The 11,359-nt window shown below is 58.3% G+C and overlaps 1 protein-coding gene across 1 annotated transcript in view; it reads left to right on the top strand.

The window, feature by feature from the left end:
- Positions 1-11,359, top strand: part of CEP131 (centrosomal protein 131kDa) — a 17,414-nt gene that overhangs the window by 2,875 nt on the left and 3,180 nt on the right. Inside the window, 15 exon segments of the mRNA XM_009880980.1 lie at positions 1,670-1,788; positions 2,321-2,434; positions 2,545-2,694; positions 3,091-3,208; positions 4,003-4,119; positions 5,167-5,445; positions 5,448-5,576; positions 5,693-5,875; positions 6,252-6,443; positions 6,581-6,718; positions 7,302-7,427; positions 7,528-7,644; positions 10,305-10,407; positions 10,737-10,938; positions 11,227-11,329. Coding sequence (XP_009879282.1) covers positions 1,670-1,788; positions 2,321-2,434; positions 2,545-2,694; positions 3,091-3,208; positions 4,003-4,119; positions 5,167-5,445; positions 5,448-5,576; positions 5,693-5,875; positions 6,252-6,443; positions 6,581-6,718; positions 7,302-7,427; positions 7,528-7,644; positions 10,305-10,407; positions 10,737-10,938; positions 11,227-11,329 — 2,190 coding nt within the window.

Genomic DNA, 11,359 nt, shown 5'->3' with positions numbered 1-11,359 from the left:
CAAGCAAATGCATCCCTGCTGGCTCAGCAGTAGCGCGGGAGCCTGAGAGTGAGCGAGGTGTCATTGCTCTCTGCCTCAAGGAGAGGTTGGCAGCCGTGGGGGTATCAGAAACATCGTGTCGGGGCTGGGTTGAAGGGGGTGGAAGGGTAGCACCGCCAGCAGTGCTATTTTAGGATGCCTGATTCACGGGGGAAGCCTGCCGAGGCCAGGCATCCCAGCTCCGCCTGCCCGTGCTTCTCCTTAGCATTGTTGCTGAATTTAGCTCTCTCCTCCGCAGGAAGATGCGGGATCCCGGGCAATGAACAACCTCCGGAGGTCCAACAGCACCACCCACGTTAACCAGCGGGTGAACAGCACGCACAGGTACAGCTCCAGCCACCAATGTGTGTCTGTCTGTCCTGTGGATGGGACTGTGTGAAAACCCACCCATCTGTCTGACCTCTCATCCTGGGAGGGAACCAGAGCCTTTCAAAAATGTGCATTAAGCTCTGTCATACACATCAGAGGTTATAATCCGGCCTTGGAAAGCCAAGGACTGTGTTTTTGTTTGGGTTTTTTTGGAGGCGAGGTCACTTGATTAGGATTTGGGGAAACAGAGTGTATTTCTGCAGCTGGAAAGCCTCTGTCACAAAGGACACTCAGTTTAATTCCAAGGGATGGGACTGTTCAATTACAACAGCCCCTCCTGGACCCTTTGGATCATAACTGGACTGTGTTAGGAGACGAAAAGTTCTCCTTATGTCCCCAGTGACCTCCTAGGGCTGTCTCTGAATCATGATTTTCCGTTCTCTTGTTGCCTTGTACCCATCCCTTTAATATATTCTATTTCCGCACATCAGGCTGAAATCTAAAGCTCTGTGTAAAAACGAATAATTTGTAGATTTCATGACTAGGTAATGATTTTCCATCCCTTTTCTCCTCTGTGTCGCAATGGCAGGCGGTAGGTGTGCCTCGGCTCTATGCTGTGCGTGTGTCAGAGTGCCCTGCCGCAATCAGAGCGTGCTTCTCGCTGGAGCAGCCTGTGCGGGATGAGAACCCTGCTATTGCTGTCTCGTTGCCATGTGTCTACATGCAATATTAACTCCAGAATACGTGTTCTCTCCTCCTCTCTGCTTTCCCTGGATTCGGGCTAAAGCTCAGAGCAGGCGGGAGAATTACTGAGACTTCCTGACCTTCTTTGAGAGCGGTGCCGGGGGCAGAAAGAAACTGGCGAGTCTGAGCAAAACCTCCCCGGAAAAGAAAACCACGTGGAACATCTTGGTGAGGACAGTGGCCTTCTGGGGTCAGTGGGCTACGGCACCTCTGCTGGCCTGAGGGGTTAGCTGGCTTTGGTGGAGGAGTGGGAGGGTTTCCCTAGACCCGAGGATCCGTGGGTACTTGCTCAGCCTGCAGTCAAAGCTGGCATGGTTTGAATGGCCAGCGTGCTCGGCCAGTCCTCTAGCCTGCCTTGGTCTTGCCTCTGGCCCAGCGCTTTTGGCCGATCACCTCTGTGCTCCTGGCTTCTGATGGAGGCAGGCAGAGGCGCAGGCAAAGCCTGGAGGCTGCCGTGCTGTGGAACGGAGGTTTCTCGTATGGGGGAGAAACTGGCTTGTGAAGGAAGAGGGTGGTGTTTGAGGATGTGGGGTTGGTACTTGCCTGCCCATCCTTACCCCTGCTGACTCCGTGGCAGGATGATCAGCCACGAGTGTTCCCGGGCCCCTCCAGCTCCCACGGCATTGAGCCGCCAGCAGGCATGAGGAGGAAAGAAGCCACTGTGCTCCTGGCAGCCAACTTCACTGCCAACAACAGGTAGGAGAGGCGGCGCTTAACCAGAGCTGGTCTGGTGTTGGGAGGACCTACACCGAGGAGACACCCGAGCAGAGGAGGGGGTGCCAGAGCTGCCCCTCTGCTGGGACACGGGGGTCAAGTGTGGGGCAGCCCATGACGGTGTGCTGGGCTGGCTGGCCAGGACTGGCTCGGAAGCTGCGCAGAAGCTTGATGGATGCATGGGAGAGGCTGCTCTTGCTCCAGGAAAGGGAATGAGTAAAACTTGAACCCTTCAGGGCCAGGAGAGACTTAAGCCAAGGCTGTATGTAGAACGCCCTGAAGAGCGGGCTGTTAGGTGTGCGCGGGCTGTGTCTGTGCGTCAGGTACTGAGCTACCACGGAGCGAGCTCTAGAGAGCGGGCAAGTCGCTTCTGAGGCCTCACCGGCTCGTCGCCTTGGGGCACGCTCGAGATGGTCACGGGTGGGTTGAGGGTTGCAGTACAGGGAGCATCCCTACTGGGGCTGTCCCCTTCAGATCCAGCAAGTCCTAATGCCTTGTCTTCTCTCCACAAAAGGAGCAACAAGGGTGCAATGGGAAACTCTGTCACCACCATGGTGCACAACAACTACTCCACCACTGAGAAGGGTCCTGCGCCCAAGAGCTCCAACCAGGCACCCAGCTCCCTCAAGTAAGTGTGGTGAGGTCCTGGCTTGGAGGCTGTGCTGACCCCGTGTTCACGTGCAGATGTGGCACGGGACAGGGCAGGATGGTGCCAAGTAGCTTCATCTTCTGCCTTAGCAATGTTGTGAAAGCAACGTCAAATGAGGACAGCGAAAGCAGCAGCTTCGTGAAGTCTCAGAAGAATTTCTCCAGCAACAACATCATGACCCGCAACAACAACAGCAGCCTGCCCCGGAGGAAGGAGGTGACTGAGGAGGAGGCAGAGAGGTGAGGTGGAGCCAGTGCATGATGGCTGGTGGGAAGAGGCAGGAAGGACGGTGTCAGGTGGAGGGGTGAGCTCCAGGGGAGCTGGTACTGGTTTATTCCTGTCCTGTGGGGCTCCATATTTGGGAAGGGGCCCTCTTTGTGTACCCACAGTGGCTCAATTACCCTCCCTGTGACTTGGCTCTGTGCTTTGAGTTGTCCTCATCAGAGGCACAAGTTCCTTCTGCCCCAAAAGTCAGCCTGGGAAAGGTCCTTATTGAGTCAGGGTGTGAGGGGACAGAAGAGGTCCCGGTGCCCTGGCGAGCAGCCTGCGCTCTGCTGCAGCAGGACGGGGTGGTGCTGCCCGGCCGTCAGCCCAGGAGGACCCCAGGGCCTCACTGACCTTCCCTCTCCCCACAGGTTCATCCAGCAGGTGAACCTGGCCGCCGTCACCATCCAGCGCTGGTACCGACGCCACTCGCAACGGCGTAAGGCAGGAGCAGCGGCTCTAGGGCGCTTGCTGGCTTCCAAAAGGGAGGTCAGTCCTGTCCTCTGCCTTGTAGTGCAGACCATTCCGACACCCAGGAGTCCCGCTCGCCTCGCTGGCAGGGGAATTTGAAGTCCCTTTTGTCACCAGACCCTCCGACCGAGACCTGAGCTGTCGGAGACTAGGAGGCCTTGGCTTTGTATCTAACCAGCCTCTCGCGGTCCAGGGAGCCGGGGCGGGGGGTCCCGTCCCTGCAGAGATGTGCGGCTGTGTAGGGGGGAGGCACAGCTTTGGTTCCAGGGGGAGTTCAGGCTGGGAGCCCCTGGGCTCAGCGCTGACCGGCTCTGGTCTACCAGCTCCCTTCAGCTGTGAGCAGGCAGACGCTTGGCAGTAGCGGCACAAATCTGAATTCTTATTGTCTCAGACACGCTGGTGGCTAGAGGAGGGATACCCTGTCTCGGCTCATCGTAGCGAATCGGTAACGAGTGGCTCATTAGAGAGTGACGAGTCATCTGCAGCTATTTGTGTTTCTTTGTGTTGAATTATTTATCCCAATAACAAAGAGTACCATAGCTCTTTGCATGTGAGTCTATTTTTAAGCCTTGTCTCCTTGGTGGTTTCAGACCCAGATGACTAATAATTACATTCCGTATCTAAAGGAAATAAACTGTTCTAAAATGGAGCTTTTCTGAGGACTCTTCACCTGTGTGGAGGGGGGGATTGAGGGGATGGAAAGCTTGGGTATGGGGTGACCTCAGGTGTGTTGTGCCCTTTACCTCTTCCCCGCTGTGGGTGGTGGGTGCTGAACAGCTCCCGGTAACATTTTTGACCCTCTCCTCTGGAAGGAAAGGCAGCAGCGGATGGAGGAAGGGAATATCTTGGATTTGCACGAGAGAAAGGATGAGGAACGGCGGAAGATCCGAGAGGAGAAGGCGCGCCTGGCCCGACGTGCTGCCATCCAGGTAGGGACAAGGCAAGGCCTGCGCGAGACCAGTTTGTTGGCATCTGTTTGTGAGGCAGTGAGAGGGCCTCTCCTCTGCATCTCTCGGGGCTTTGCGTGAAGCAGAATTAGAGCCAGCCTTGGAAATGGAGTGCTCCCTACGGAGACGGAGGTGCCATAGAGCGGTTTTCCGTTGTGCTCCTGCCAAGCCTTGGCAGCTCATTCGGAGCTTGCGAAGACAGCGCTGATTTTGATCTGGTTCTCGGGGAAAGGGTGACCACACTGAAACAGGGAGACTGTAACTGCAGCTCCTTGGAGTGGCCGAGGATGAGAGTGGCCTGGGAAGGGGACCCTCCTCGGGAACGGGGACCCCCCAGGGTGGGCTGAGCGCTGTGCTGTGCCTGCTGGCAGGAACCACCTCGCCGTCTTCACCCTGTTCTTGCAGCTGCCTCTGCAGCAGGAGAGGGCTGGTGCTCCTGGGGCACAGACGAGGGGCCGGCGCAGACTCTGGGGAGTTGTATGCTGGCTTGCAGTATAACTAAAGACTTTTTTTTTAAAACCCCAATTTCTCTTTGCCCTAAATGGAATCATGTTTCATCGGGGGGGTCACAGGAGACACAGCAGTGAGCAGCTGGAGGACGGCACAATGCTGCAACAGCCTTGAAAGCACGTGCTTGTGCCTTAAGTGACTTCCCAAAACTTGGCTAAGGCAGCCCCCTGGGTACTGCGGCATCGCTGCACCGTGCGGTGGTCGGCTCTTGGGATTCGGAGGCCCTTTACGGAGCAGCAAAGCACGCTGCGCAGGGGCATGTGAGCAGCCCTTGTTCACATGTGGAGCTGGCAAGACCCTGGCCACTGCCTCCCCTCTGCTCAGAGCAGCAAAGAGTAGCGCTGTTGTTTCTGTGCCTTCCCTTTCAAATCTAGAGATTTGTCCTTGTTAACCCTTCAGCAGCAAGCGTGTGGGTGGTTGTTGTCACCCAGGCCCTTGCTAGCACTTAAAGCAGTCCAGGTACGTGTCAAAGCACACCCTGTGCTGGGCAGGATGCTGATGGCTTGCCTGTCCCTACAGGAACTGCACCAGAAAAGGGCCCAAAAGGCTTTGGACGCAAAGCGCTTGGCAGAAGAAGAGATTACGCTGGTGAAGGAGAGCAGAAGGGTAGCAAAGAAGAAGCCTGCCAAACCTGCTTCTGCAAGGAACGTCAGTCCAGCCGGTAGCGTCACCAAAGCCAATAATGCTGGTGAGTCCCTTCTGAAGGTCCCTGATGCTTTTGGAGCAGTGTGTGACATGAGGGGTAAGGAGGAGGACGGAGGAGCGGCTCGCACTCAGGGGAGCTGCTTCGAAGGGGCTGGTTGTTGCAAGTGCCTGAGAACAGTCTGGTTCCTCCAGAGGCCAATTTCCCCGCAGAGCCAGAAGAAAGCGGCCTCGCAGACCTCGGCTCCATGCCCTCACGGGACCCCGGGGTAGAGGACAAGCTGCAGGTGAGTCTGGCTTTACCTCGTGGGGCTCCTGGCCGGGGTGGCTTTGGAGCCTTGGTTGACTTCTGGGGAGATCCGGCAAACTCTTTTACCGCAAGGTGTGTTGTTTTCTCCTCTAGGATGTGAGTTCCAGAGAGACAGGTGGAGAAGATCTGGAGACGGTGGTGACTGCTGTCAGCAGGGCTCAGTCCAAGGTCACTCTCAATGAGCTGCTGGACACGCTCAGGCTGTTGGAGGAAGAGCCAGAGCTGCTGCCCCCACCGAAGCTCTTCAAGAAGGACAGATATGCCTGGATAGACGGGGTAAGCAGAGGGCTGAGGCCGATTGTATCGAACCTCAGACAGTGACAGCTGCCTGGTGAGGGCAGGTTCCCCTATGGGCTGCTTTCTCCAGCACTTGCTGGGTGGTGGAGGGTGAGAAACGCAGCTGGTTCACTGCCAGAGAAGGCAGCAGAGGGGTTTGGAGGCAGCGGAGGGGTTTGGTGCAGCCAGGGCTTGGGTGTTCGCAAGGAGGAGCAAAACTGGGTGAGGGCTGTGGTGGGAGTGGGGTTAGCACAGAGGATAAGGCTGGTTACTGGGGTGCGGTGGGAGGACTGGGCTCCAGTGATGGAGAAGAGCCAGCACCTCTTCTTCCGAGCCTTCCCTTGGGTGCTCATGCACAGCTGTGTCTTCCCAGCAGGAGCCCAGCTCCAATTCCCTGACCGCTGATAACTTGGAGAAGTTTGGAAAGCTGAACCACTCCCCGGGGGTCCCTGAGGACGGGGCCCTGCTCTCGGAGGCCAAGCTCCAAAGCATCATCAGTTTCCTGGATGAGATGGAGAAGTCGGAACAGGAGAGGCCCAGGTCAGCCGCCTCGGCCACGCAGCGGGAGGTGAGTGCTGAGGCGAGAGCCCATGTGTATTGGAGAGGTGGTGCAAGATCCTGGTGCGAGGGGTCTCCCGTCTCCTTGTCCCGGTTCCAGGTGGTCCCCGCTACCTTTTAATCGTTTGGGGTTTTTTGCTGTGGCAGGGTCTCTTCTCGGAAGAGGAGCTGGCTCACTTGGAGCAGGCGTCGGCTGTTGCCACGGAGGTCACGAGCTCCATCATGAGGCTGAAGCTGGAAGTGGAGGAGAAGAAACGAGCCATCAGCCTGCTGCAGACAGCCCTGGTGTGTGAGCCAGATGTGCGTGCTTGCTGGGGAACGAAGACTAAGAGCCCTCAGCAGCTGTTTCCTGGGGCAGTGCCTTTGAAGCACAAGATCAGGGCTCTGCAAATAGGGCTTTCCATCTGCGTCCCCAGCAGCGTACTGCAGTGGTCCCGGAGCTAGTGCCAAGGAGCCGGAGAGCCAGAGAGGCTGCCGGGCATGCCACAGTCCCGGTCGCTGTTAGCAGGGGAAAGACCTGCAAGGCCCTTCCCAGTCTGGTGTGGGCTTCGCCCAGATTTCTCCTTGCTGCCCCCCTGATTTGAAAGGCACTGTCAAACTCCCCTCCCTGGCAGGTACCTGGCTAGTCCAGAAACCCTTGGTCAGGACCTGGGCTGAACTCTCTTTTCCTCTCTCCCACGGGGATTTGGGTGTTCTTGCTGACAGCAAGAAGGTGGGAGTACCAGGGACTTTGGTTTAACTCTGTTCCTCCTTGTTCTGGCCCAACAGTGCCTTCCAGGTTCGGTAGTTATCTCCTGTGCACATGGTGGGGTTGGTGTAACCTTTCCCTCTGAATGTCTTGTGTCTATTTCTTCCCTACATCCCAAAGGCTCAGCAGAGGGAACTGACTGTGCGGCACGTCAAACAGACCGAGAAGGAGCTCGGCCACCAGCTCAGGCTGCAGAGGGAACAGTATGAGGCAGCTATCCAAAGGCATCTGGCCTTCATCGACCAGGTAATCTCTCATCCCAACTCAGACTGATGCTTCTGAAGTCAGAAGCTGAGGTGGCTCTACCCTGCCTGGCTGCCTGATGCCTTTTTTTCACCCTACCCAGCTCATCGATGATAAGAAGGTGCTGAGTGAGAAGTGTGAGGCTGTGGTAGCTGAGCTGAAACAAGTGGACCAGAAGTACGGCAAGAAGATCACCCAGATGCAGGAGCAGCACGAGCTGGTGAGGGGATAGGGAAGGTTGGGGGGGCTGGGAGAGGAGACGTGCCACTGCCAGAGTTGGTTGGTTTCGCTCAAATGGGACCTCTGCCCAGAGCAGTACGGTCTCTCTCACCTCGGTGGTGCCCAGTTGTTGTGGGGGCCATTCTCTGTGCGCAGAAGGTCTGTGTCACCCGCAGAGCTTTGCCCTGGCTCCCCAAGTGGCTGCTGTCCTCTGCTGCCCAAAGTCAGGTGCATGGGACTGAGCAAGAGACAGTGCCAGGTCCCAGGGGCTCTGCTCGGAAAGACCCTTCCCACACATCCTGCTGTGGACAGAGCTCTTCCCTGTCTGGGGGATCTTGTCTCGGCAGAGGTGAAGGCAGGTGCTGGCACAAACCTGAGGAATTTGTACCTGTGGCCGTATCCTCCTGAGCTGGGTGACTTCCAGCCCCCTTTGCAGGAGTGGGGATGCTCTCAAAGCTAAATGAGGACAAGTTTATAAAGGAACGTGGAGTGTATAAGCAATAGTAACAGACCTCTGTGGGTTTCGCTGGGCTGTTGCCCTGACCGGTACCCAGACACACCGAGGGCTGTTTCCCCGGTGAGGATGTGCTGCCTGCTCCTGGGAGCTGGCTGGCAGCTTCCCTCGGGAGCGTGCAGAGAGCTCCCTCTCCCGCAGATGGAGCCAGCTCGGCTCACCCTGGCCGGGAAGCAGTGCCGCTGGCTCGGCTGCGGGGCTCGTCCTGCCTCTGCTGCCCGGGTCCCTGCTCGCCCTTGGCCTTGCAGCCGAGCTCGTGCCCAGGGCTCTGGAGTGGGACAGGCGTTTGCGCCCGTCTGAGCCTGTTCAGACAGACGCCCTCGTGCAAACAAAGTGAAGGTGCCCTTGGCCTGAGTTTTGAGCCCAGCTGAGAGGAAGAAGCCAGCGCAATATTGCTGCGCTTGGCGCCTGGAGGGACCCCTTCCTGTGCTGGGATGGGGCTGGTTTTGCTGCTGCAGCCTGCCCAGGGCAGAGGAGGTGTCTGCGTTACCTCTTGCTCCTCGCTCCCCGCAGAGCAGCAGCACTGGGAGCAGCCCAGGAGCCCGTCTCTGCTCTGCGGTCCCTTCATTGTCCCTTTTCCCGGCTCTGCCGTATGGTTCCCTGCTTTCTCTGCATGGTGGGGGACGTTTGTCCCCGTGGGGTTCCCCTGGTCACTAGAGCAAGCTCCCGACCATGCGGCACGCTCCCCGGCAGCGCTGGCTCTGCCCCCGTCCTGGAGCTGCGATTGCCGGCGGTGCTGCCGGGCCCTCGGTGCCTCTGTGTAACTGCCGGTTCAGCTGCGCCTCCCCTCGCTCCCCTGCCCCTCTGTCCGCCCTGCCCGTGGCTCTCGCGGACACACGGCTGTTTGGTTTTGCCTCTCTCCCCTCCCGTCTCCTCTCTTCCCTGTGATGCTGCGATTCCCCTTCTCTCTCCATCCCCTCCTTTCTTTCTCCCCAGGTCTGGCGCACTTTGGGCCCCTTTTGTGAGGTAAATGTGGTCTTTGCTTTTTTTTTTTTATTTTTTTTATTATTTTTTTTTTGTGCCTTACCCTTCTGCTCTCGTGCCCTGACCTCCTCTGGCTCCCCAGGCGGCTGCAGGCAGCAGGGCTGGGACGGGAGCTCCCCTCCCCGCTCAGCAGCAGGGTCAGCCCCGTGAAGGAGCCCCTTCACCCCGTGCCCCCAAGACCACCTTCTCTGCTGCTGCCTTCAGCCTGTCCCTGTCTTCCCCTGCCGATTTTCCTGCCCTCTTTTCCCCTGAGAGCGAGCCCTGGGCTGTGCGGGTGGCCCCCTGCTATTCCCCGCTCCTCTCCGCACAGCGGCCGTTGGATGTCCTGCCACACGCTTGTCCTCTGGAGCTGTGACATGTCCCCACGTCCAGTATGCGGACATCGTCTGCCTGTGCCAAAACGGAGCCGTTTCTGGCCGGGCTGGGCTTTCCGTTGGGCGGTGCCTTTCTCACCAGAAACCCCAGCACAGAAGTACGTGGTCAAGTGCTTCGACCGGCTTTTGCCAGTGGGAATGCCGGGGAAGAGCTCCACGGGCAGCAGGGCCTGGGTGTTTCTCCAGCCTTTTTGCTGGAGAGGAGGACCAAGGAGGTAAACGCAGGCAGAGGAGGAAGCGAGAGCAGCGGCTGTGCCTGGGCTGTGCAGCCTCCGAGGCTTTGAAGAGTTTTGGGGTGCTGCAGGAGCTTGGTCTGCAGTGGTACCGTGGTGTTGAGAGGTGTGCCAGCCTGCCTGTCTGTCTGTCCTCCTGCCGGAGGGTCTTCCATGCCAGGGAGAGGGAAGGCTGGAGAAGGAGGCATCTTCACACATGACCCTGTGTCTGCTGGCAGATGGACTGACCTACACGCAAGGACCATCGGCAGCCCCGATTCCCCTCTCACATCTCAGCCAGCGAGTGCTTTCCCAAGGGTTTTGCTCTTCTTCCCTGTGCTTAAGATCCGTGGGGCGGCAGCAGCCCCCTCCAGTGAGAGAGAGGAGAAGGCATTGGGAGACCGTACGGCTGCTTCTCTGCATTGGGAGAACATATCCAGGGCTGCGCGAGTCATCTGTGCGCGGCTCGGGGCATCTGCTCTCGCCTGCATCTTCCTTCTCAAGAGCTGGACTCCCAGGCTAACGGGAGTTTTCTCCCCTAGCTTCTCTCTGAAGTTTCCCGTTTGCTTCCAAACAGGAGATTAAGAAACTGAAAGAACTGATGAGCGCAACCGAGAAAATCAGGCGGGAGAAGTGGATTGATGAGAAAACCAAAAAGATCAAAGAAATCACCGTGAAAGGTACGGGCACGTTCCCTTGGTGGTGGCTGGAGTCAGGCTGGTACAGTTTTGGGTCATGTTTGTGGTGGTCCAGGAGAAGGGGCTGTGTCTGCAGAAGCTGCTGGCAGCTCGGGGAAGAGCTGCTCGGTGTGGACAGTCTCTGCTCCCTGTGTTTGGTAGAGAGAGGGCAAGAAAGCCTGTGCACGCTCGCCTCCCCTTTCTTACCAGCCCCTCTTTGGTAGTTGATGTGTTTGCAGCCTCCTTGCCAGCTGGCCAGGGCCGAGGGCCACCGGTGTTGGGGTCCGGACGGCCCCGAGGCCGAGCGGTAACTGTCCTTCCCACTGTCCCAGGGCTGGAGCCGGAGATCCAGAAGCTCATTGCCAAGCACAGGCAGGACATCAGGAAGCTGAAGATGCTTCACGAGGCTGAGCTGCTGCAGTCGGACGAGCGGGCTGCCCAGCGCTACGGCCGGCAGGCGGAGGAGCTGCGGGACCTGCTGGAGCGGGAGAAGGAGGAACAGAGCCAACGGGAGAGGGAACTGGCCCGACAGCGGTACGTCATCATGGGAGGAGGCTTGAGGGTGATTCGGGGCTCATGGCATGGGGGTGGTGTCCACAACCCACTTAGCGGTGGGTTCCCGATATTTGCAGCAGTTAATATCCACGGGGAGCAGCCCCTTTCTTTCCACCAGCTTGAGGCGGGAGATACTGGTGAACCAGGGGCATCCTCCTGAGTTGGACCAGCCCCTGGTCGGCCACAGAAGGGATGGGATGGGGCAGGGTGGAGAGAGGGATGAACGTCCGAAGCCAGGCACGTCCCTGAGGCTGCTCTGCCCCACAGGTGTGAGCAGCAGCTGGAGCAGGAGGAGCAGGCGCTGCAGCAGCAGCGGCGCCGGCTCTACGCAGAGGTGGCCGAGGAGAAGGAGCGGCTCAGCCAGCAAGCAGCCAGGGGAGAGGGCTAGCGGCTAACAGCG

Source organism: Charadrius vociferus, unplaced genomic scaffold, assembly GCF_000708025.1.
Source record: "Charadrius vociferus isolate BGI_N301 unplaced genomic scaffold, ASM70802v2 scaffold1773, whole genome shotgun sequence".
Lineage (NCBI taxonomy): Eukaryota > Metazoa > Chordata > Aves > Charadriiformes > Charadriidae > Charadrius > Charadrius vociferus.
Note: the sequence above shows the minus strand (reverse complement) of the source record. Positions and strands in the feature narration are given on the sequence as shown.